Source organism: Protopterus annectens, chromosome 17.part0, assembly GCF_019279795.1.
Source record: "Protopterus annectens isolate FY-2018-M chromosome 17.part0, PAN1.0, whole genome shotgun sequence".
NCBI classification, from domain to species: domain Eukaryota; kingdom Metazoa; phylum Chordata; order Ceratodontiformes; family Protopteridae; genus Protopterus; species Protopterus annectens.
In genome coordinates, this window is record NC_056751.1 from 86697327 (window position 1) to 86724037 (window position 26711).

General features: G+C 37.9%; 1 protein-coding gene across 1 annotated transcript in view; it reads left to right on the plus strand.

The window, feature by feature from the left end:
- FBXO10 (F-box protein 10) overlaps positions 1–26711 on the plus strand; it is a 721173-nt gene that overhangs the window by 370918 nt on the left and 323544 nt on the right. The window contains exons 4-5 of the mRNA XM_044059796.1: positions 788–937; positions 17256–17392. Of these exons, the coding sequence (XP_043915731.1) occupies positions 788–937; positions 17256–17392 (287 nt within the window). The remainder of the gene's footprint in view (positions 1–787; positions 938–17255; positions 17393–26711) is intronic.

A 26711-nucleotide genomic window follows, 5' to 3' on the forward strand; every position in this document is an offset into this window, starting at 1 on the left:
ATAGTCTATATGTGTATATTCTACCCATATTGCCTATATGTGTATATTCTACCCATATAGTGTATATGTATATATTCTATCTGTATAGCCCATATGTGTATTTTCTACCCATATAGCCCATATGTGTATACAGGTTGTGATCTTTCATGTATTAATGACATTTATTTGTTGTTGAAAATCTAAATCATACACTCCTTCGTAAGACTTTGAGTACAAACTGAAAGACTGAGGCTAATCTTCAGAAGTAACATCAGGTTACAACTGAAAAAAGACTGGTATTGTCTCAGCCCACCTAGTCTGTCACCAAAGAAATAGGTATAAATACGATTATAAATTGTATTATATTTCATGTGTGATAACTGTATGCTTTAAACTGAACCGAAACCTTAATTAATTGTTTATTTATTCTTTGTACACACTTGTTTTTAATTGTAGCACTCAATTTCTGGTTTGGTTTTTACTGTTAGATGAGATCATAACTGAATGCAGCCGCAATAGGTAGGCCAGGTGACTGTTTTCTGAAAGTGCTGATTGGTTCACAGTCATAACATCAGCAATGTAGTTCTTGGTGACTCTTCCTGTTGCACCATATCACACAATCAGTTTTGCTCAGTCTTTTTCAGGTTTTGGGCACCTATAACTTGTGGAGTCTCTGTTGCTTAGGCTCATGTAAGATTCACAACAAAGCACGTGACAGATCTCTGCTACTTTCAGCTGTCCCTCATTTGCAGTCAGATTATATTCGTATTGTTAGCACTGACAGAAGCATTGTCTCTGTTTTCTGTAGATTGTAATGCTGAAGAATGAAATCAGCCATTGTAAAGCATCAGGAATATTCTTTCGCCTTACTGCCGGGGGCCTTATCGCTGATAATAACATTCACTCAAATGCTGAGGCTGGAGTAGATATCCGGAAAGGAGCTAATCCTCTCATACTGGTAACCGCACTGTTTTACCTTATATTTACAGCAATCACCTATTGTTCATGAGGTTTTATAATAATATATTGTGCAGGCAAATAGCTGATACATTTTGTGTTATCCTAAAGAAACAGTGACTGAGCAAACACTGCAGTACAAGCAGGGTTATTAGTAGGATGATCATGGGTGGTATGACCGGTGCATAGGCTGTTCAGAAAACAGTGCAAACAGAAGGAATGAGTACATGGTAGGATTTAAAAAGATATGTTATTATTGCATTTTGTCTTAGAAATTAATCTGGTACATGAATAAATGCCAGATTAATTTAAAACTTCTGTAGTTAAAGGGAAATTAAGTAAGGAGTAAGGCAAGCTCCATGTTGCAACTTCTGTAACTAACTTTTCTTTCTGCTGAATGTTTATTTACTCTGTTTCAGACTTTTTTCCATATAATTGCCTATTGGTACTCCTCAGAACATGCAAGATTTTATAGTGGCTCAGTTATTGGAACCATTAACTCAGGTTTATCAAAAGTGGATAGGTCCAGTGGTACAGTTTTAAATACATACATGCAAACATTAAACATCAATTTAATAACAATATTAAAGTCTGCTCTAACAAAAGCAAAATTGTATCATTTAGCCCCAAGGTGTCACGGGCATTCAACTCAATTTACATCTGATTTCTTTATTTGAAAGTGCATTTTCTAATCCCCCAGACTGGCACATTCTAGTTCTACTGTTAAGTAGAAAACGTATCACCACATTTCATTATATAGGAAGCCACTGCATTAATGAAAATTCTATTTTTATATTTTTCTTCAGAATTATTACCTTAAAATACCTCACAGTTTTATCTACGTGAAACTAATTTAATGTGTTGAGGTTAAGTTAAATTTTTAGTGTTGCAGTCCGATAAATGTTTTGGTTTACAGTCTTTTAATAAGTAAACCATCCTCTCTAGATTCTTGTTTGTGTTCATTTTGAAGAGTTGGTAACTCACAGTCCAGAAGTCTTAGTTTTGCTGTAAGAATATAGCAATAACCCATGCCTGGGTGTGGGTAATGCTGGATTTACCCACGTTTGGTGTGGTTTGCTCACGGAGGGCGAAGCCCGAGTGGCCAAACAAAAACAACCGTGGGTAAATCCAGCATTGCCCACACCCAGAAGTGGGTTATTGCTATTATACAATGACATTATTTAAGAAAAAAAATAATTACTTTTCTTAAATAATGGCTTGCTGCCATTCCGCAGCTGTCTGGTATTCTGCGGCAGTTCTGATGTACTGCGCATGCGTATACTTACGCAGTACATCAGAGCTGTGGGCAGAAGCAACGGAGAAAGCAAGATCTTCGTTGCTTTTTACAAACTGTCTTGCTATGGTACAGGAGTTTAACATAGCGAGACAGCTTTAAAAAAAAGCAACAGAGAATCTCCGTTGCTTTTTTTAAAGATGTCTCGCTATGTTAAATCCATTTAACATAGTGAGACAGCTTTAAAAAATGCAACGGAAATAAGAAGATCTCCGTTACTTTTTTTAAAGGTGTCTCGCTAAGTTAAACTCGTTTAACATAGCGCGACAGTGTGTAAAAAGCAACAGAGATCTTGCGTTCTCCTTTGCTGTAAAAAAAGAGTTATACTAATGGAAAAAATCTGGACGACCGGACCTTTTTCCATTACTATAACTCTGATTTACAACGTGCACGCTAACCAATCAGCGTGCACATTTTGGAATATTAATGGGGGGTCATTGTATAATAAGAGGTTTACAACATTTTTTCGGGTAAGTAGCACTGCTGTTGTTACACGTAAAATGGCACAGCAGAGGTTATTTACTGCACCTTTTTCCTGACAGCATTTCACATGCAGTGGTGTCCCTGAATAAGAACTGAGGAGACATAGCACCATTTCCCACTTAAAATAATGGTTTTACATGAAGCAACTAGGATGCATTTGTTCTTTACTGGTTAACTTGAGTTAAAAGCATGATAGAAGCTTCAGAGTAATCCAAGTAGCTGTATAATGTGTTGTCTAAATGTGTTACCCCCTTTGACTTTAATTTATCTTCAAGACACACTGATGTAGTAGCTAGTACTTGTAGAAGGTCCAGTCAAAAGGTAGTGGTTAGACAACATATTTTCAATCAGGTTCTATAAAGTAACACCACTTACAATATTTTAATAAGTTCTCAAAAATGTGTTCCACCAGCAGAAGCGTGGCAGTAGTCTGTCTCTACCCACCTGTGCCATACAGATAACAGTGACACAGCAAGAATCAGGACTTGTTTTTGGTCAGTTTAATGTATGTTTTTTTAATCCAGTTGGAAGTAAGGAATTCATATAATTTATTTCAATTTACCCAGCCTCCTCCCCGTGTGCTTGGGTGTAGCCAGGCATATTCAGAGTACTGATGTTTCTCTAAAAGTGTGTGGTTCAGAGGACCCAAAATATCTACTCTAAACTAACATCTGCAGTGTAGATCTCTACACAGCATGGCAGAAGTAGGGGTACTCTAAAAATATATAAATGGTGTGCACATTTTAAATATAAAGGTTTAACATTTGGAGGAATGTGCACATTTTTTCAGTGTTAGTTGGGTAGTGTGGACAACGATATGAGTCCTGAATATTGAAAGTACATTTCTCTTTACACCTGCACCTATGTGTACTGCAGAACAAATTGCTCAGTCTTCTGGACAGGGACTTGTAGCTTGATCATATTGGTGGATTTAAGCCATACTGAAAAGGTTTCTAATTAGATTCTTAAAAACGCTTAAAGTGTGAGGGATTATCTGTATAGAAAAGGCAGCAGAACATTTTCTTCTAGTTAGTTCTGTTCCTAAATATAACAGATAAAAATCATTATTTTAGAACTTGATGGCTTATTTATTTTTCCTGTACCCACCCCACTCTGTCATTTGTACTTTTGAAGGTAGATATTTTGGTATTGTAATAAACATTTCCTAGTCACCTTCTCACATATGTATTTAAGCACAAAACCATTAATTCCCAACAACCCTTACTCAGAAAGGTTAGAAACAATAAAAACATTGACCCTGCCAAATTCCAACAAGAAATAAACTCATGTAATTGGTCTATTCTAAAACACCTCCCCTTAGAGGAAGCAGTAGCATACTTTAACAACAAATTCCTTGAGATCCTTGAGTTGCATGCACCTGTTCGTTCAAAGAGAACCAAGGCAAAAACTGCACCATGGCTTTCTATAGAGTCTAAACTCAAAATTACCCTTAGAAACAAAGCATGGGCTTTATGCTCTTCTAAAGACCCTCAAGATCACATTAAATACAGGCAATCCAGGAACGAAACCAAAAAATCAATTTTACAAGACAAAAAACAATACTACTGTAATTTACAGACAGTAAATCAAAATAACCCTCAGAAGTTTGGGCAGGTTTAAATAATCTTCTACATCCTGGACAAACTTCAACCCCAATCCCTGCTACTACTATTGATAAAAACCCTGAAGATGTTTCTGATAGTTTTAACCAATTCTTTACTGAGACAATTCAAGCCCTAGCTAGCCAACTACCTCCTAGCTCCCCTGGTCCTGAAAGTAGCACCCCTAGAAACCTACTTGCATTCAGCTTGCAACCAGTTGCCACTTCACTTATCCGTACCTTGATCAAAAAATTAAAACCCACTACACTTTCTGCTGATCAACTCCCTGCCGAGTACCTACAAAAATCAGCTGATGCTATTGCTTACCCCGTCTCAGTACTAATCAATCGAACCATAGTAGAAGCTAAAATTCCCACCATCTAAAAAATATCCTATGTAATCCCACTTCACAAAGGAGGCAGCTCTACTGAATTCTCCAATTATAGGCCAATAGCTATACTCTCTCCACTTGCAAAAATTATGGAAAAATGTATTCATAGACAACTCATGCACCACCTAATCCAAAATCGCCTTATGGCAGACACTCAGCATGGCTTCCTTCCTCATCACAGCACTACTTCAGCCCTCCTAGCCTTTACTAACACCATAAACCATAATCGCAACAATAATTATATATCCTCAGCCCTCTTTTTGGATCTTTCCAAGGCATTCGATATGGTTGATCACCAACTTTTAATCGACACCCTGCAAACATTCTGTCTAGATACTGGAGCCCTCCAATGGTTTCAATCCTACCTGAATGGACGACAGCAGGCTGTCCTCTGGCAAAACAAACTCTCTAACCTTCTACCTAACACCCTCAGAGTACCACAAGGCTCTATACTAGGGCTCTTGCTGTTCTCCATCTTCATTAACGACCTTTATATTGTCATCCCAAAAGTCAGCTGTATCCAATATGCTGATGACTCTACTCTGATTTGCTCAGCCACATCTCCAGTAGAGTTATGGTCAGCTACCCAGACCACCTTTAATACAATAGAAAACTGGCTTTCTGAACATCGTCTGATCCTAAATCCCAAAAAAATAAAATGCTGTTATTTTCACCAACACGTAGGTCTACCGCTTTCACCTTTACCATAAAATCAAATGATGGCACATTAATCTCCCCTGACCCATCTACAAAACTATTAGGTGTCATCATAGACAATAATCTCAAATTTGACCTACATGTTAACCAAACTATCAAAACCATCAATAAAAAACTAGGGTCACTTTACAGAATAAAAGCCTTCCTAACCCCTCCAGCTAAAATTGCCGTAGCTCGCTCTCACCTTCTTTCAACCCTTCTGTATGCATTCCCTCTACTCTCGAATTTGAACAAGACTATCCTTAACAAACTCTCAATTTGCTACAACCACATTGCCAGGTTTGCCACTGGGCTGCCTTTTAGGACACATCATTGCATCAATCTAAATCAGCTTGGTTGGCTTGAACTACCCAGCCTAATCCAGTATAACCAACTGATTATGGCCTATAAAATTCTCTATAATCCGGACAATACTCCTGCACTTAAAAATATTATCACCCCCTATAACAATCCTAGACCGCTTCGATCCTCTAACAAACTACTAATTCAGACTAGCAAAATTAGTAACACATCCGGTGATTCTCTCTTTGCAAACTCTGTAAGTAGATCCTGGAACTCTCTTCCAGCTGATATTACCTTACTTTCCACCTTAGGTCAATTTAAAACTAGACTCAAACAACATTTGGCACTTAACTGGCTATGTCACTGTATCAAGCCTGGCTAACTCGAATGTGTAAAAATCTGTTAACCAGTTTACTGTGTAATTTAATTTAATCCTGACTTGTGCTCAGGATTAACTGTAACCTGTGGAACTTGTTTAACTTGCTTACTTATGTAATCTCTGTAAATAGTCTGTTTGTAATATCTAATGCTGGTATTATGTAATGCTGTATCTGCTTACCCTTGGAGCTTTTCTCCACGGGCCTCCGCTGAAAATGGACATGCATCCAGTCGGACTATCCCGGTCAACAAATGTAAAATAAAAATAAAATAAAATAAATAGTCAGAATGAAGAGAAACATTTTTACAAAGGCACTTAAGAAATCTTGTATTCTTCTTATTATTCTGCTCCCAGTGTCTTGATGTTTGTTTAGAAGTCAAAAAGAAGCAAAGGTCTGAGGGAAGTATGCACTTCTAGACACAGGCAAGGCAAAAAATGTCTCTGCTTGTACATATACATTCCAGTGCTCACTACTGAGTATGCTTTACATATGAATCATGTTAGACACAGGACATGCCAGACAGAAGTTGCGTATTCTTGTCTGAAAATGTTCAGACGCTCTTACTACAGACTGTTTTTTGTCTCTGTCTAGTAGTCCTGGCATTCTTAGCTTACCCAGAGAGTCACTACATTTTTGTTCTTGTCTTCATGCTGTTTATTTACACAGACATGACAGACACCAGACACCAGACACACACACACACACACACACACACACACACACACACACACACACACACACACACACACACACACATTTCCTTCTAGGCATACCTCTCAACCTGGAATCATGAAAAATCTGGACAAAGGCCCATGAAAAATAGGTACAACTGGCCAAAAAATCTGTATGCTGATTAACATAAAATTTGCATACATAATTATGTAACCCTGCCCACTCCAGTGGAATTGTGCGATACCAATTTTTAAACGCAAACTGAAGAATAGACAAAATATTATCATGAAAAACAAAATAAAAAGAATTGTGTTTTATTTATGTGAATATTTGAACCTGTATCAAACTTTGAACAAGTGTTTCCTTATTCCTAAATGAGGGAAAACATGTTAAAGCCACTCTTAAGACTGCTCAGGAACTTCCGGAAATGCCTACACTGTATTAAGGAAAGTTCCATACTCTTCCATACTGAATTCCTCCTTGTATGTAACTCCAGCAAAATGTTCACTTTGTGAATACAAACTAAACAAGAAATAGAAAAAAGTAGTTCATGTTAAACGTAATGATTACAAAGGTGTGCAATAAATATTTAGCAAAAGTGGATATAATTCACACTGAGAGAGTTACCAGGGAATGCTACAAGACTTGCTGACATACTGCACAGTGACTAATATTTTGAGACTAATCCACAAAAAAAAAAAGAGAATGAATAAATAAATTCAAAATCCTTCCTTGACAATGTTTGATGGCAAGTGAAATATTTACTAACAAATGTCTTAAAGGAGCAAATTCATATTAGATCTTTGTTATGCAAACTCATACAGAATGTTTTACAAAACGTTTGCTATGGCATGTGGTATGTGTACCTTAGGAACTGTTGCTAAGCACAAGAGCAGTTTGTTGAAATAGTGAATTGCACACAGACACTGCAGAAGCTGTGATGACACAGTGACTCTGAAAGGAATTCATAGAATTATAGTCTGACAAACTGTTTATCACATACATATAGTAATGCACCTGAACTGGAATATTTAAGACAAAGAAATAATCCTCAATGGAATACCAACCCATTAAAGGACGCACACACAGTCTTACACCACACACACACATGCACATCCCCCTATGTAAAATTGAGGGGGATCATTAATTCACCTCACGCATTTTTTGAAATTGGAGGAAATTGCAATACCTAGTGAAAACCTACACAGATACAAGAACTTGAAGACTCTGTACAGAATGATACCTCATGAAGAAATGAACTACATAACCAAGCTCTGCAAGACAGGAGTAAGTACTGCTCTACCACGGTAGTGCCCTCTTGAAAGAATATGAAAGCTAAAACAAAGAATATAGTAAGTACCACTAATGCACCTCCACGAGAAGCCAACATGGCATGAGACAATTTCCTTACTTATTTATGGCAGGCTACAAGCCAACTATAAATTCAATCCTTCAGCATAAACCAGTTGCATACATTTCTCAGCACCATTCAAATACAATGCCAGACATTTTAAGAAGCTATGGTGATTGAATATTCCATTGCAGCTTCTTTAAACTCAGAACTTAGCAAGTGCTAGTGCTAAATTGGCCACTATATTCCAAAAATAAATAAAACTAGGCTTTCTTGACAGCTGAAAATGTTTCACTTTTTATTGTTAGAAACATATATTTTTAATTTCTAAAATAAATAAAAACATTCATTTTTCCCCAACTTTCCCACTGTGAAGAGACTGCATGTGGTACCTCAACCATAATTATGGTACATAGGTACGTAATTATGTTTTCCCCAAGCTGCAAGCCTGTCCTTACTACTTCTGAGAACTTGGTGCATGTACCACACCAGCACTGCTTAAATGAAAGGAAATGTTTGTGTCCTCTAAAACATTTGCTTCTTGCTTGCCACATGTTGTTAAACAAATTAGGCTAGGGTAGTATAGACTAGTGTGAGATACTTTACCCATTGATGATTATTATGACTAATAGTACAGTAGTTGCTGGCTTTTTTTTCTTTTTTTTTTTATTACCTGTAGGAGCCAGGGGAAGAACTGGTACAGTCTAGTAATCAAGATAAATGTTTCCATTTCTTCGCTGCAGTGTGCATGGCATGATTAAGAAGAGAGATTCAAGAGAAGACTTAGACCTGCTGCAGAGACTCTACAGCTTGAGCTTGACTGCTGCAGTAAGTAGTAACGAATGGCTTGGGGCTCGGTGGTTGCTATAATTAATTTTAAAACAAAAAACAGCTGCCTGCTTGAGACGAGAGAGTAGTCATCCTCTCCACCATTCTGTTCGTTGATTCTGATCTCTGCCCTGACTGTCAGTAAGCATGTTACCTATGGAAAAAGGTAAACAGAGAGAGTACACACCCCCTTGAGCCCTCAGCCAAATTCCAACAGGCTGGCAGTCTGCCTTGTGATGCTGACGTCATAGCGCACACCCTGCACGTGATGACATCAGCAACAAATTTGTCAAAAAAAAAAAATTTGAAAAAAAAAAACCCGGGAAATTCAGGAGTTAAAGGGGCCACTCGGGAATTTGTGGCACCCCAATATTTTGCCCTCAAAACCAGTATTTGCAGAGGAATTCGGTACGGTTGAGAGGTATGCTTCTAAGCAGTGCAAGATGGTAAGAATCCCATTGCTGCACACTACACCTATGTTTTTATGAACCTGAGACTTGCCTTCCATTCAGATTCATAGATTGTTACTAGGCTAATGACTTGGGGGCCTTTCTCAGCTTAGCCAAGTTTTCTCAAAAGAATAATGATGTCCTGTATCCAAACAGGACAGTGAGGGCTAGGCTTTTATAAGCTACCTCTGTTCATAAGGGACATGAGAGCCAGGCCTGATGTAAATTTCCTGTTCCCCATCCACTGCTCTAGATTGCGCTTAAATTGGGTAATAGACAACTTCCACTTCACATGGATGGGAAGCCTGTTCCATAGGAGGAGCAGTCTCTGGGACACATATTTGTCTCTCAAGCATATTCTGTTTAAGTCACAGACAAAATGTAGGTCCTTAAAACTTGTATTTTTAGTACTGTTTGACTTGTGAATATGCAGAACATTCATAAGTGTAGGATTTGCAAATGTCTTGTAAGCCAGGCATAGATCATACTTCAGCAATCTATAGGAAACTGAATAGAGGGAAAGGTTTTTAAGGTGCTCTGCGTAAGGCAGATTTGTTATGCCTTGAATTCTTTTTGTAAGGCTACCATTAACTGGGAAAACTACTCATGTACCAACTCTTGTGCTCAACGTTTTCTGGAATTCATAAATTCCAGTGCCATGGATCAACTTATCCACACCCCCACCAGGGGCAGCAATATCCTAGATCTGGTTATTGCCAACATGGGCAACCAGTGTTCCACACCAGAGGTCAATTCCTCATTGGTCAGATCCGACCATAAGCTAATCATCCTAGACATCCACATCCCTCCCCCACCCCCCATTAGGGAAACCACAGTAAAAAATTTCTCCAAAGCCAACTTCACGCTTCTTAAGACAGAAGTGGCAAACTTCACAACACCCATGCTGACGGACAATAGAGGTATGACTGCTGAATCCTACACAAATGCACTTTATAAGCACTTACATGAGTGCATGGATCGTGCAGTCCCTAACAGAACCAAGATGCTATCCTCCAAAAAAAAGGAAGCCAATCTGGTGGTCCCCTGCCATAAACAAGAAGAAAGAAACTGTTGCAAAAAAGAGTAAAATCCCATGATTGGAGAAACTCCCTGGTCAGCTTCAGTAAGAAGCTGAGATCCCTCATAAAATCCTCCAAAGCTAGTTATGAAAACAAAATCGCTACTGACTCTAAAGACAACCACAAAGCATTCTATAGCTATGTCAAGAATCTCAATGGCAACGCTCATATCTGCTCTGAGTTACAGCACAATGGCACTAAATATACAGAACCAACGGATATTGCCAACATCCTGGCAGATAGGTTCAGTGCTAACTTTACCCCTCTATCATCCCCTAAAGGGCCCATCTCTATACCAGAAGAATGCAAAGTTCCTGTAATCACGGCTGCACAGGTAAAAAACACACTATCCAAAGCCAAGAACACAGCATCCATGGGACCTGACGACATCCCAGGCTGTGTTCTACATGAACTACAGAACGAACTGGCACCCCACCTAAATACCATGTTCAGTCATAGCCTCACCTACGGCTATGTGCCCACTGAATGGCGCACAGCAACAGTTATCCCACTCCACAAAGGGGGAGCCACCACAGACCCCAGAAACTACTGCCCCATTAGCCTAATGAGCCTGGTCTGCAAGGCTATGGAGCATATCATCATGGAACTTATAAACAATGACACTGGTAATCTCCAAACTCAGGACCCCACCCAGTTTGGGTTTGTAAAAGGCAGATCATGTCTCCTAAACCTGATAGACTTCTTTGAAGCAGTCACCAAAGCCATAGATGAGGGTAAGGTGGTTCACACAACCTATCTAGATCTCGCCAAGGCTTTTGACACCATCCCCCACTCTGGAATTATAGATAAACTCACTAAACTAGGTATAAATCCATATGTCACAAGATGGGTTGCCAACTGGCTCACTGACAGAACCCACACTGTGACAGTAGCAGACTCCAAATCCAGCTTCAGACCAGTGACAAGTGGAGTACCACAGGGTCCTGAGTCCTCTCCTGTTTGGTATCTACTTCTCTGAAGTACAGGCCAACACAGAAGGTCTTTGGCTAACGAAGTTCACAGATGACTGCAGACTAGGAGCCATAATCAAAACTCCAAAAGTTGTGGACATCCTACAAAAGGGCCTTGCTGAGACAGATGCATGGTGTCAAAGCCATGGCCTCAAGCTCAATGCCAAAAAGTGCATTGTCATTCCTTTTGGTAAAAACTCAGTACCCATGAACTACCACATAGGTGGTAGTCTACTCAACACTGAAAGTGTGATAAGAGACCTTGGGACACAGGTGGACAGTAGTCTCTCCTTTGATAATCACATCGCCACAGTAGTCAGGAAATCCTTCTATGTGGCACACCTCATCACAAAAGGTTTCTCATCCAGGAAAAAAGAGGTCATTGTTCCCCTCTACTCATCACTCATTAGACCCATTATAGAGTACAATGCACCTTTTGGTATGTACCTCACAAGACATCTACAACAACTGGAAAGGCCACAGAAATACCTCACAAAGAGGATTACCGGCCTCAAAGAGATGCCCTATGCAGACCGTCTCAAAAAACTGCAGCTTTACTCCATTGCATATCACCTACTCAGAGGCAATCTCTGCCTAACACACAAAGCTATGTCAAACCCAGAGCTTTTAGACATGCTCCACTTAAAGAAATCCCAATCCCTACGAGCTACACGCTCTAGGGAGCTAAACCTTGTCACCACAATAAACAGAACATGCTGGAGGGATAGATTCCTGTCCCAGAGACTTCCCATACTCTGGAACAAACTACCTATCTATATCAAACAAAGCTCCTCATTAGCACTGTTCAAGAAAAATCTTGATGATTGGATGGGAGATAGGAAATTCACCCCGGGGATCACATCTGTGGCTCTGCTCGACAGTGGCACAGGAAAATAATTTTCTTGGGTGGCGAAAGTCAGGGTACCTTTGGCTAGGCTTATATAGGCCCTAGGGCCAATAGCCTAGTACCTACCTATGAACCTATGTAAGGAACCTCTGCGGTTGCTCTAGTTGCTTCATATGCCAGCTCAGGTACATACCGAATGGAGCATTGTACTCTATGATTTCTTTGATAAAGGAACAGTACAGAGGGATAATGATCTCTTTGGACCTAGATGCCATGCCCTTATTTATAAGTTGTGCAACCTAAAAGTATTTCCTCACCACTGTGGCCACTTGGCGGTCAAAGTTAAGACTACTGTCTACTTGCATAACTAGATCCCTGACCGCTCGGTAACTCTTAAGGATGTATTATCAACTTGGTATTTAGCTGGGATGGTTGACTTCACAAAGGGTACAGTTATGCATTTCTTAACATTGAGCTTAAGACAGTGGCTTTGGCACCATTTGTTAATCAGAGATAGGCCACCTTGAAGAATACAAGTGTCTGCAGAGGAGTCAATGATAATACCCAGTTTGCAATCATCTGTAAACTTAGTGAACTATAAACCTTCAGCATTTGCTTTCACATCAGAGAAATGCCAAAAAGGAGCAGGCCCAGTACCAAGCCCTGGAGGATTCCACTAATTATTGGCCTCTTGGCGGAGGTGACCTCACTTGTTTTGACCTCCTAGGTCCTATCAGTGAGCCAGTTGACTATTCAGTGGGTGATAAAAGGGTTTATACCTAATTTAGTGAGCTTGTCTATAATGCCTGAGTGGAGTGTTATATCAAATGTCTTGGCCAGGTTGAGGTAAGCTGTGTCAACAGTCTTTTACTCATCTATTGCTTTAGAGACCCTCTCAAAGACGTCCACCAGATTTAGTAGGCATGACCTTCCATTAACAAAGCCAAACTATGATGGGTCCCTTGTTTGCAGGTTAAGTATGTCCTAATTTTTCATGCATCTCTGGAAAAGCATTGTGGTCTATCGTATATGTCCTCCCAGACCAGCAAATGTTGTACCCCCTCGGATTGACAACAGAAACTAAGCCAGTTGTTAAAATCAATCATTTTCTGTTGGTAATATGACATCTTCCTTGGAGAACGTAGTATGCTACTCAGTGCTAGGCTCATAACTGCCTGAGACACATAATCAGCATACCCGATCATGTCTCGTTTCATATAGTCAAGGGAGGTATGTCTCAGGTCATTAACACCCACATGAACTATGACAGAGTCACACTGGTACCTGTGGTTTAATGACCTGAGTGCCTGTGTGACTTGACAGATCCTAGCTCCAGAAAGATAGCTAACCATGACTCTCCCCTCTCTCAGTCTGGTGAGGGGGACATCTGTGTGGCTCACTGTAGAATCACCAATGACCAGAAAGTTTGGTTGTTTGCTGGTTGTCCCTAAGGGCTTAACAGTAGAGGAAATGGATACAGTGTTACTAGGTGTAGTTGTGGGTGGTGTTTTATCGGAGTGTTTATGTGATGGCTGAGGGTTCTTTTTTGATTGTGCAGTAGGCATGGTGCAAGTGTCACTGACAACCCCTATAGGATTAGTTTTAGTTGTATGAAAGAGGTTTGCCTCCAGTATTAGTGTATTTGTACCTCTCGCATAATTTATTTGTTTTATTAAGAATAAGTGGGTTGCCAGTGTACTTGAGGTAATTGCCACAATGCCTCAGAATATCCTTCATCCACACCGGCTGCAGAGAAAGCCAAGAAGTGTGTATACATGGCTGCTGATCTACTAAGATTTATGATGTCCTTCACTGTTATACTTGAGATGTATGACATTTCATTGAAATATCAAAGCATCAAGCTACAGATGATTGAATACAAATGTTTGATCATCAAAATATATAGAAAAACTAAAAACAAAAAACAAACAAACCAAACAAAACATTTATTTGCAGCTCCACCCCACCCCCCGTATTTCCACACTCCCTTCTAAATATGTGTACCATCTCCAAGATCTCACTACATTGATGGAAGGGCACATTTCCCATTTCCCACTGTCCTGCAATCTCGCTGATTTTTTGATGAGTTGCACCATCTTTTTCTGTATTTGATGAAAAACTCCTCAGTGAAATGGATGTAACCAGATACATGCTGTATTGCTCAGCTTTTGCAGCTTCTTTATTATTTTGGTATTCTTGGTTTGTTGTAGCTACATGGTTACTTGACTTAATTATATACCATATGCATCTTTCATAATTAGCATTTTATATCATTTCCATACTGTTTTGTAGTAATGATGTATAAAGATGCTTTATTTTTGTTTGTATAAACTATGTAGCTTCTTCTCCATACTGTAAAAAATAATGTTCGAGCGACAGTGTAGTGTTTATACTGATGTTGTATTTATGATTGTGATGACTATGGAGTTCCTACTTCATACTGTAAAAGATGATATGCTGATATAATTTTAATGCTTTGAGCTTTTCTCTCCAGGACCTGCTGAAAAGGAGTTTCGTGCTCAGTCAAACTTTCCCAGTTAACAAATGCAAATAACTACATAAATAAATGTTCACCCCAACTGCCTGCTTTTTTTTCTACTTTGTGGCAGCTAATCATTTGCTATGTATTGATGCCTCCCCCTTGACCGGCTAAACTCCTAGGAGTAGGGGTCCACCAGCCAACCCTCTAAGAAGCTGGTGGACAGCAGGTTTCATCAGAATGGCTGGGGAGGTGGACAGCACATTTGAACATCCAAGTGCATTATCATCTAGGTCCTCAAGGCTTTTTTCTGTATTCTATAACATTCTGTCATGTACTTACCTCAGCATCATTCAATGGAGTGGACATGCAGTGAGGTTGAGAATATCACATGCTGATGTGGGTGATAGGTGATGATGGCTTCCAAACTGCCCTGCTTCCCTTGCAAGTAAACACCTCATGCCAGTCCTCTGGTCATTATAGACAGATGATTCATTGAGAATGCATGCATCCCCAACATACACAACTCACCCTACCCTGCTCTGTTGGAAAAATGAGATTGCAATGTCTATTTCTACCCAGGCCATGTGGGGTATAATCATTGCTGTAACCCTCTGTGCCATGGATCCAACCCTGCTACCTGTTTTATTAACTGAACATGTTGGCACAGTGTTGCACATTGGTTGTTGCTTCTACATCCAGGTCTCCTTAGAGGTCACTTTGATTAAAGACAGATTTCATTAGGTCAGTTACCCAGGATGTCCTTTTGCTTGCTGCTGCTACAAGTGTAGGTAAAGGTTTTACAGGTAACTACTATGATGCTACATCTGAGAATGGGGTCCAAATGTAGGAAGTAACCTACTCCCACCTTCTGTCTGCTTTTCTTTGCTTATTTTTTTTTTATTTAAGTTGATCCAAGAACTGGACAGATGTGTGCATAAGATACATTGAAGAGTTAGCACTCCTGGAAAGTTCTCTGTGGCAAGTGGTCCTTAGACCTGTGATGTAAGTCCATGTGCTTCAACAGCCAGAACTCTACCCACTGATTGAGCATTATTGTATCTACCTGTAAACGTATATACATGTATGTTTTATGTCCTTTACAGTTTCTTCATAGTCCATCCACATTTTTGGCTTAGTTTCTTTCAAATTCTTGTCATCTTTTGTGACACCACCTTGTGTTTATTCTTATGTGAAAAGTTACAGATTAGACATAGCCAACTGGAAAAAGGAATGTTTTGGTACTACAGGTGTGTGCTATCTAGTGTCCCAAATCATTTAGCCCAATATGCCCCCCATGTAAGTTATTCCTGCTTGAGAGTATTGCACAGACAAAATTATATACACACACATGGTTGCTGGCTTTTAGAAGTAATCCACAGGGCTTCAGTACATCTCATATTGAAGACAATGTTTGTGTGATGGCAAATTCTTGAAAATGTGCCTTTCAGAATGTACCACAAAGCTATGGCTGAGCTAAGAAATTAAAAGTAACCAGATGGTCATGTGATTTCTTCATTTCTTTTTCTAAAATGTTCTGCCCCATGACATGTGGGTATTGATACGAATACAGCAACAAAAGTAATGGAAGGGCTGTAACGCAAATGGCTGTGCTGTAGCTAATTTGTTGTAAGTCAGGCCCTAAGGAAAGGAGGGCGCATACGGTAAGACCAGGGCTCTTTAAGCCATAATCTGCAGGAATAATGACTCCAGAAATGCAGTAGCTTAGTAGATTTTCTTTCAGAATTGCTTAATCAGTTCTTGAAATAAGTTGACCACATGGAAGTTTTGCTGGTGTCATACAGAGTGTGGTTGCCAAGTCTCAATCCTATGAAGCTCAGTAGCTTTCAGTCTGCCTATGAGCAATAAGAAATTCAAAGCATAGATTCTGTGCCCTGTTGAAAATCCCGCCTATGGGAGAAACCGTTGCTGCAATGTGTGTTGAGTAGTTTAACAAGAGTTATGTCTTCTAATACTAACAAAAGATGCACAGTGATCAAGGAGGCTTGAGTGACTGGAAAATCTGGCTCAGGAAGGGACTGCTTTCATTAGTAGATTTATTATTGTTCTAAGAAGAACAAAATGAACCTCTTAGTGAATAGCCACTGTGTGTTAAGTTTCCGACCTTAAAAGCAAATAAATCTTGTGTGGACTAGTCAGGTATTTGCAGTTTATTCTGTCTGTTAGGAGTTATGCTTGTCTGTAACTTAAGACCTGAATTTACACTTACTGAATGCTGAGATGTTGGTAAACCGTTCTCTATTTTAATTTGTTTATTTGTGCATTCATGCTGAATTTTGACCTGGAAAAGAGCTGAAGAAAATAGTATTTGCAGTCTGATGTTCACCCCCCACCCCCAATTTGTAAACATCAGAACACTTGATTTATGTAAATGTAATTTTCTTTTTGACTTCATTTCTATTCTAGTCTTTTCTGCAATCTTTTTATCACTAATTAATGTGTGTGTAATTCCCCCACTCCTTTCTAATTTACAGTGTAATAAGATACATAGTGGTCTTCGTTCTGGTATTGTTGTCCTTGGCAACGGAAAGGGCATCATTCGAAGCAACCAAATCTACGGAAATAAAGAAGCTGGCATTTATATTTTATACAATGGGAACCCTGTGGTGAGGTAGGTTTGAAAATAGTGACTTTCCTGTGCTGTGTTTGATACTGTTAATGTTTTCATTATAATTTTCAGGTAAATGTCGAGGACTTGTGCTTTTACATCATTTGGTACTCTGTCTTGACCTCTGAGAGTCATATAACTACATTATACATGTAGCATGGAGACATTTTGGTGGTATTTCAGCTAAATCTTTTGCTGCTTCAGCTTTTGCTGACCAAATGACGTCTGACAGATTCCTTACAGGGGTTCAAACATTATGCACTGTGGAGAAACAAGAAACCCTTTTATTTCATATTCTTATAGGGTAACCACTGAATACAGAAATACTCTTTCTCTTTCCTGTCATAAATAGACTATGTTTTATAAGTAACCATGTTTTGGGAGTTTTTCCCTTCTGTAGTGGAGTAGGGTTCAGAGTAGGACAGCAGTTTGAGGTTGTGTATGTAAAATGTACACTTCCCCAAAAATGGTTTATTTAGATATGGCCCTATTGCATGGGGGGTGGGTGTTCTCTCTTCACCAAGGTGTAGCAACCTGAGAGCTGGTAAAATTACATTAAGGGGTTGAAAGGGGCAATGCCTCAAGCAGTGGAGTTGTAGGGTTTCTTTATCCCTTAAAAAAATTCAGTGCCACATCCATTGGAGAGAGGTGGATGACCTATGACCTGGCTAAAGCAGAGAACCGATGCTGTGAACTGTTAATCAGTACCATCCTGTTGTGCTGGGATCGATTCCATCAGTCTCCACTTACAAAATAAATGTGTTGGGAATGAGGGTAACTACATTGTGTTTACTTTTGTCAGACTCGTTGACTTGGATGATTTAAGAGCCATGACAACCAAAACAGAAACATGAAACACTGAAGAGGACATGTGAGGGGTGTGATTGTAAGTATATTTATGGAGAGAAGGCTTCAGTAGGGTAAGCAAATCTTGGGAATTTATTGTGTTTCTGCAATGATTCTGAATGCAGTTCATTAATCCTAGAAACAGAAGCGCTACCACAGGTATTATTTAAACAGAAAAGAGAAACAATACAGCTCACAGGCGTACCAGAACTTTTTATTAAGCTCTTTCGTCTGCTTTACAGTTTGACTTCCTCAGAATACAATCCACTTTAACTTCATTTCCATTTAAATACACACTAAATCACATGTCCTTAATTAACACTCAATTAATTCCTTAAAAACATACAAACATCTAAAAATATATTGAGTTGTCTAAACAAAATATGTTAAAAGAAAATGTAAATGTATATACACACACACTTGTGAATAAATCTTGAACAAGGAAAGGGAGACTTGTATAAAATTAATCGTTTTATAACCTATAAACAATGCTTTAGCTGATAATATTTAAATCTATTCTCCTCTAAAGCTCACTTGAAATTCTACTAATCTGGTAGAATGTACTAGTTGAAATTAATAAAGCCTAATACTAGGACTTAAAGACAAAACTAGTTTATAGATGTTAACGTTTTATGATAAAAAATACACACATTATATATGAAAATCTGCCTTCAGCTTTAAATAGCTGGAAATAGAGACAGTTTCATTAAGGCCTGGGGGGGCTTGTGGCATTACATTTAAGCTGCCACATTAACTCTCTATATTCTAAGTAGGTGTTCAATGGACCCCCCCCTGTCTCTGTGTTGCACTAGTTCAAGGGCACTTAATTTAAATGTGTGTCCAGGAAAATCTTTAACACGCTTGCTTAATGCATTTTTTAGGTTACCCTTCTGGATGTCATATAGGTGTTGATAAATCCGCTTATTGAAACTATTGATTATTTTCCCTATATAAAAACAATAGCAATTCTGACAAATCGCAATATAAACTAGTTGTTTACTCAAACAGTTAAGCCTGTGTTTTTGAATTACTTTTCCAAAACCCCTTATGTGTAGAAACTCATTCTCCAAAATATGTGGGCATTGATTACAATGCCCACATTTACCCATTTTTCCTTTTCTATCACTCCCAAAGTTTATTTCAAGCAAATTTTTAAAAGATCTATCCTTTTTGCACACCACTATTGGATAATCCCCTAATTTTTCTTTATATTGGTGTTCAATATCAAACAATACCCAGTTTTGTTGTAGTATATCTTTAATCATGCCAAAATGGGGTGTAAAAGTAAGTATCATAGGATGTTGATGTACCTCTACATCTTTTGGGATCGTTGAATCAATAATTCCACTGATGTTACTAGTGTGTGATCCTCCCAGCAAATGTACAAAGTAACCATCCTTCCTTTTTGTTATAGCTTCCTGTAATACAGGTTTAAGAATGTGAGGTGGGTATCCCGTTGCTAACAACATATTTTCCAAAGTTTTGATTTCTTTAATGAAATTTTCTTCATCACTCACCATCCTCGCCAACCTAACTCCTTGGCCTTTGACCAATGATCTCTTTTGGTGTATTGGATGAGCACTGGAAAAATGAAGTAATGTATTGGAGTAGGTTGGCATTCTATACAATGTGGAGGTGAACTTTTGTTTGATTTTGTCTTTGGAAAAAGTTATATCCAGAAAATGTGTAAACTCTTTGTTGGTTTCCATGGTGAACTGTAAAAACCTAGTACTTTCATTTAAAGAACTTTTCCAATGCAACTGGGGTCCCTCGCCACAAAAAAAGTATGTCATCTAGGTAACACCCATAAAATAAGCAATACCTATACAACGCAGAGGTGAATACCTTAGTAGTTTCCCATTCGGTCAGGACAATATTGGCAAATAAGGGCACGCAAGACGCACCCAGAGCTACACCCACTTTTTGTTTGAAGTAATGTCCTTCAAACAAAATAAAGTTGTTTTTGAGTATAATGTCTATGACAGTTTGAAACATTAACACCCTCGAGTGTGACAATCCTGAGTACTTACATAGAAAATCATAAAACAGAGTATTTCCCTCTTCATGGGGAATAACAGTAAATAAATCACGTACAACTATTGTGACAAAAAGTGGTTCATCTTTGTACATTTCTTGTTTTATTTTCTTAAGGCAATCCCATGAATCTTGAAGTACATGTGGGAATTGCCCTAATATATTCTTTAAATGTTTATCTATGAATTTGGCCATTGAGTGCTGTGAGGTTCGCAATAGACTTGTTAAGTTCAGATAAAGAACCTCCACTGGTCTCGACCCTCGGCACTTGCTCTTCCTGTAAGACATCCACAAACCAAGTAACCTGACGAAACTCCACAAACCCTTTAACAAAAAGAAAAGCAATACGGCTCACAGGCGTACCAGAACTTTTTATTAAGCGCTTTCGTCTACTTTACAGCTTGCCTTCCTCAGAATACAATCCACTTTAACTTCATTTCCGTTTAAATACACACTCAATCACATGTCCTTAATTAACAATCAATTAATTCCTTAAAAACATACAAACATCTAAAAATATATTCAGTTGTCTAAACAAAAAATATTAAAAGAAAATGAAAATGTATATACACACACACTTGTGAATAAATCTTGAACAAGGAAAGGGAGACTTGTATAAAATGAATCGTTTTATAACATATAAACAATGCTTTAGCTGATAATATTTAAATCAATTTGCCTCTAAAGCTCACTTGAAATTCTACTAATCTGGTAGAATGTACTAGTTGAAATTAATAAAGCCTAATACTAGGACTTAAAGACAAAACTAGCTTATACATGTTAACGTTTTATGATAAAAAATACACACATTATATATGAAAATCTGCCTTCAGCTTTAAATAGCTGGAAATGGAGACAGTTTCATTAAGCCCTGGGGGGTTTGTGGCATTACATCTAAGCTGCCACATTAATTCTTTATATTCCAAGTAGGTGTTCAATGGACCCCCCCCCCCCCGTCTCTGTGTTGCACTTGTTCAAGGCCACTAAATTTAAATGTGTGTCCAGGAAAATCTTTAACATGCTTGCTTAATGCATTTTTTAGGTTATCCATCTGGATGTCATATAGATGTTGATAAATCTGCTTATTGAAACTATTGATTGTTTTCCCTATATAAAAACAATAGCAATTCTGACAAATCGCAATATAAACTAGTTGTTTACTCAAACAGTTAAGCCTTTGTTTTTGAATTACGTTTCCAAAACCCCTTATGTATAGAAACTCATTCTCCAAAGTATGTGGGCATTGATTACAATGCCCACATTTACCCATTTTTCCTTTTCTATCAGTCCCAAAGTTTATTTCAAGTAAATTGCTATTGTCAGAATTGCTATTGTTTTTATATAGGGAAAACAATCAATAGTTTCAATAAGCGGATTTATCAACACCTATATGACATCCAGAAGGGTAACCTAAAAAATGCATTAAGCAAGCATGTTAAAGATTTTCCTGGACACACATTTAAATTTAGTGCCCTTGAACAAGTGCAACACAGAGACAGGGGGGGTCCATTGAACACCTACTTAGAATATAGAGAATTAATGTGGCAGCTTAAATGTAATGCCACAAACCCCCCAGGGCTTAATGAAACTGTCTCTGTTTCCAGCTATTTAAAGCTGAAGGCAGATTTTCATATATAATGTGTGTATTTTTTATCATAAAACGTTAACATGTATAAACTAGTTTTGTCTTTAAGTCCTAGTATTAGGCTTTATTAATTTCAACTAGCCCATTCTACCAGATTAGTAGAATTTCAAGTGAGCTTTTGAGGCAAATTGATTTAAATATTATCAGCTAAAGCATTGTTTATATGTTATAAAACGATTAATTTTATACAAGTCTCCCTTTCCGTGTTCAAGATTTAGTCACAAGTGTGTGTGTATATATATTTTCATTTTCTTTTAACATATTTTGTTTAGACAACTCAATATATTTTTAGATGTTTGTATGTTTTTAAGGAATTAATGGAGTGTTAAATAAGGACGTGATTGAGTGTGTATTTAAATGGAAATGAAGTTAAAGTGGATTGTATTCTGAGGAAGTCAAGCTGTAAAGTAGAAGAAAGCACTTAATAAAAAGTTCTGGTACGCCTGTGAGCCGTATTGCTTTTCTTTTTGTTTAAAAGTTTGTGGAGTTTGGTCAGGGTATTTGGTTTATGGATATCTTACAGGAAGAGCAAGTGGCGAGGGTCGAGACCAGTGGAGGTTCTTTATCTGAACTTAACAAGTCTATTGCGAACCTCACAGCACTTATCGAAGTGCTGATAAAACAGCAATTGGGCAATCCCTAAGGAACGCATCCAGGCCCAACTACTTTTGGGACTGACATTAGCAATTCACCAGGGCTTTTGGATAGAGGTGCTTCAGCGAACGCTTCTATACCTCCTGGACAAGGCAGTCCATGGGAATTGACGAGTTCACGTTCGGAGGTCAGGGATAGGTTCAAGACAAAGAGAGGGAGAATCTTTTGGTACTGGTTGGACGGAATCCCAGCAGTGAGATATACAAGTGTCCTTTTCTTTTTCTGACTGGATTCAGGGTAATGGCGCTGAAGTGTTTACCCATGACCCAGTCCGTGAAAACTATGAACTTTAGACAAACAACTTCTTCAATTTGAAAAAGAAGTTTGAAAGCTTCGGAAACTACAAGTGGAAAATAGCTACTTGAGAGAATGTTTACGAAGACAGCAGATTCCAGAAGGGCTTCGCACATGGAAATTCCTAACAGGTATGGACCATGGGTCTGATTTATACAATGAACTGGTTGCCCTATTTAACAGACATGGTTGTGATGTATTGGAACTATTGGTTAGGGAAAATGACAAAAAGATGACTTTGCTTAACAAACAAGTTGATGTTCCAAACAATAGAATTACTAACGACTTATGCTTTCATTTGAAAAGTAATGAATATAGAGCTGTATTTGTGAATGTAGATAAAATCATTGGTTCTATTAAGAACAAAAAAACAAAAAAACTTTTGAGAGATAGTGCTGAGTATGAGCGTGGTACAGCATATCATTTGCCTAATAATTTCAATAATGTGAACAGTGGTATTTACAGTGAATTTGAGAATGTTCATGAAGGTGTAGAAGAGGTCTATGAAGACCAAGGTGATGCTTACGAAAAAGAGCCCCCTTTAGGGCAGCCTTTGAGAAGGTCACAGCGCCTTCTCAATCAGAGACAACAGCTGAACCAGGGGGGAGAAGGACAGTATCAACGGAATTATTATTACAATTCCCAGAGGGGAGACTCGATGCACAGCAGAGATTTACAGACGCAGAGAGGTTGATCCCAATGGGGGAGGGGGAGCATCTATGAGGTGATACAGGAAACACCAACAAGTGATGGAGTTAATAATGTTATCACCAATGCAGGACAAGATTTTAAAATCTACAATTTAAGCTCAACAAACATCACACAAGATTGGGCTGAATTGTTTCAGAAGGGATTAAACTTTGTGCCTGTTAGAAAACCTAGCATCGAAATTTGTATTCTGGAATTAAAAATATACATAGGGAAGCTTACTCTAAGCTTATACTTTGATAATAGTATACAGCTAGGACTAACTGAAAAATGTAAAAAAGCAAGTACCCTTGCACCCTATATTGCAAATATATGAAAATTTATGTACATCACAAATAAGGGAGATTTTTACAAATAAAAATAATAGTTATTACAAGAATAACCTTAAAGACGGGGAAGAAATTTTACTGTCAAACATTATGAAGAACAAGATTAGGTTAATGAAACCGGACAAGGGGGGTGGGTTGGTGGCTATGGACCATGAAATTTATATTCAGAAAATGTTATTACATCTATACAGTGATACATATGAAGAGAAATCAATTAACCAAGTTAACATAGCGTATAGACATATTGACATTATGTTACTTGATCTGTTATTAAATAACCAGCTAACACTTGGGGAATTTAACTATATGGAGCAAGAACATCCATGTATCCCTACGATATTTGGTATACGCAAGATTCATAAGTCCACCACCGACTCCCCATTGAGACCTATAGTAGATGCTAAAGCATCTAAGACGTTTTCAATGGCCAAATTCATAGATAAACATTTAAAGAATATATTAGGGCAATTCCCACATGTACTTCAATATTCATGGGATTGCCTTAAGAAAATAAAATAAGAAATGTACAATGATGAACTCCTTTTTGTCACAATGGATGTGCATAATTTATTTACTGTTATTCCCCATGAAGAGAGAAATACCCTGTTTTATGATTTGCTATGTAAGTACTCAGGATTGTCACACTCGAGGGTGTTAATGTATCAAACTGTCATGGACATTATACTCAAAAACAACATTATTTTGTTTGAAGGACATTACTTCAAACAAAAAGTGGGTGTAGCCATGGGTGCGTCTTGCGCGCCCTTATTTGCCAATATTGTCCTGACCGAATGGGAAACTACTAAGATGTTCACCTCTGAGTTGTATAGGTATTGCTTATTTTATGGGCGTTACCTAGATGACATACTTATTTTGTGGCGAGGGACCCCAGTTGCATTGGAAAAGTTCCTTGAGTTTTTAAATGAAAGTACTAGGTTTTTACAGTTCACCATGGAAACCAACAAAGAGTTTACACATTTTCTGGATATAACTTTTTCCAAAGACAAAATCAAACAAAAGTTCACCTCCACATTGTATAGAATGCCAACCTACTCCAATACATTACTTCATTTTTCCAGTGCCCATCCAATACACCAAAAGGGATCATTGGTCAAAGGCCAAGGAGTTAGGTTGGCAAGGATGGTGAGTGATGAAGAAAATTTCATTAAAGAAATCAAAACTTTGGAAAATATGTTGTTAGCGAGGGGATACTGGCCTCACATTCTTAAACCTGTATTACAGGAAGTTATAACAAAAAGGAAGGAAGGTCATTTTGTAACTTGGCTGGGAGGATCACACACTAGTAACATCAGTGGAATTATTGATTCAGCGATCCCAAAAGATGTAGAGGTACATCAACATCCCATGATACTTACTTTTACACCCCATTTTGGCATGATTTGGCATGATTAAAGATATACTACAACAAAACTGGGTATTGTTTGATATTGAACACCAATATAAAGAAAAATTAGGGGATTACCCAATAGTGGTGTACAAAATGGATAGATCTTTTAAAAATTTGCTTGAAATAAACTTTGGGACTGACAGAAAAGGAAAAATGGGTAAATGTGGGCATTGTAATCAATGCCCACATATTTTGGAGAATGAGTTTCTATACATAAGGGGTTTTGGAAAAGTAATTCAAAAACAAAGGCTTAACTGTTTGAGTAAACAACTAGTTTATATTGCGATTTGTCAGAATTGCTATTGTTTTTACATAGGGAAAACAATCAATAGTTTCAATAAGTGGATTTATCAACACCTATATGACATCCAGAAGGGTAACCTAAAAAATGCATTAAGCAAGCATGTTAAAGATTTTCCTGGACACACATTTAAATTTAGTGCCCTTGAACAAGTGCAACACAGAGACAGGGGGATCCATTGAACACCTACTTAGAATATAGAGAATTAATGTGGCAGCTTAAATGTAATGCTACAAACCCGCCCCAGGGCTTAATGAAACTGTCTCTATTTCCAGCTATTTAAAGCTGAAGACAGATTTTCATATATAATGTGTGTATTTTTTATCATAAAACGTTAACATCTATAAACTAGTTTTGTCTTTAAGTCCTAGTATTAGGCTTTATTAATTTCAACTAGTACATTCTACCAGATTAGTAGAATTTCAAGTGAGCTTTAGAGGAGAATAGATTTAAATATTATCAGCTAAAGCATTGTTTATAGGTTATAAAACGATTAATTTTATACACAAGTCTCCCTTTCCTTGTTCAAGATTTATTCACAAGTGTGTGTGTATATACATTTTCATTTTCTTTTAACATATTTTGTTTAGACAACTCAATATATTTTTAGATGTTTGCATGGTTTTAAGGAATTAATTGAGTGTTAATTAAGGACATGTGATTGAGTGTGTATTTAAACGGAAATGAAGTTAAAGCGGATTGTATTCTGAGGAAGTCAAGCTGTAAAGCAGACGAAAGTGCTTAATAAAAAGTTCTGGTATGCCTGTGAGCTGTATTGCTTTTCTTTTTGTTTAAAAGTTTGTGGAGTTTCGTCAGTTCACAGGTTGTATTTAGTTATGTCTGCCTGTTGGATAATTTCAAAGTTTAAGTTCCAACTTTGATTTAGAGTGCAACACAGTATTTTTGTTCTGTGTTCAGTTTTCTAAGTCACTGTTCACAAAAACAAAAATCAAAAGTAATTTGTTCGCTATATTGCATCATGTGAAAAAAAAAAGTCAGTACTCTCATTGAGACATTAAAGGGGGATGCCTTACTAAAGAAAATGCAACCTTTTCCTTTTTTTATTCATTTCACTTCAGAAAACACTTGTTTCCAGTACAGAC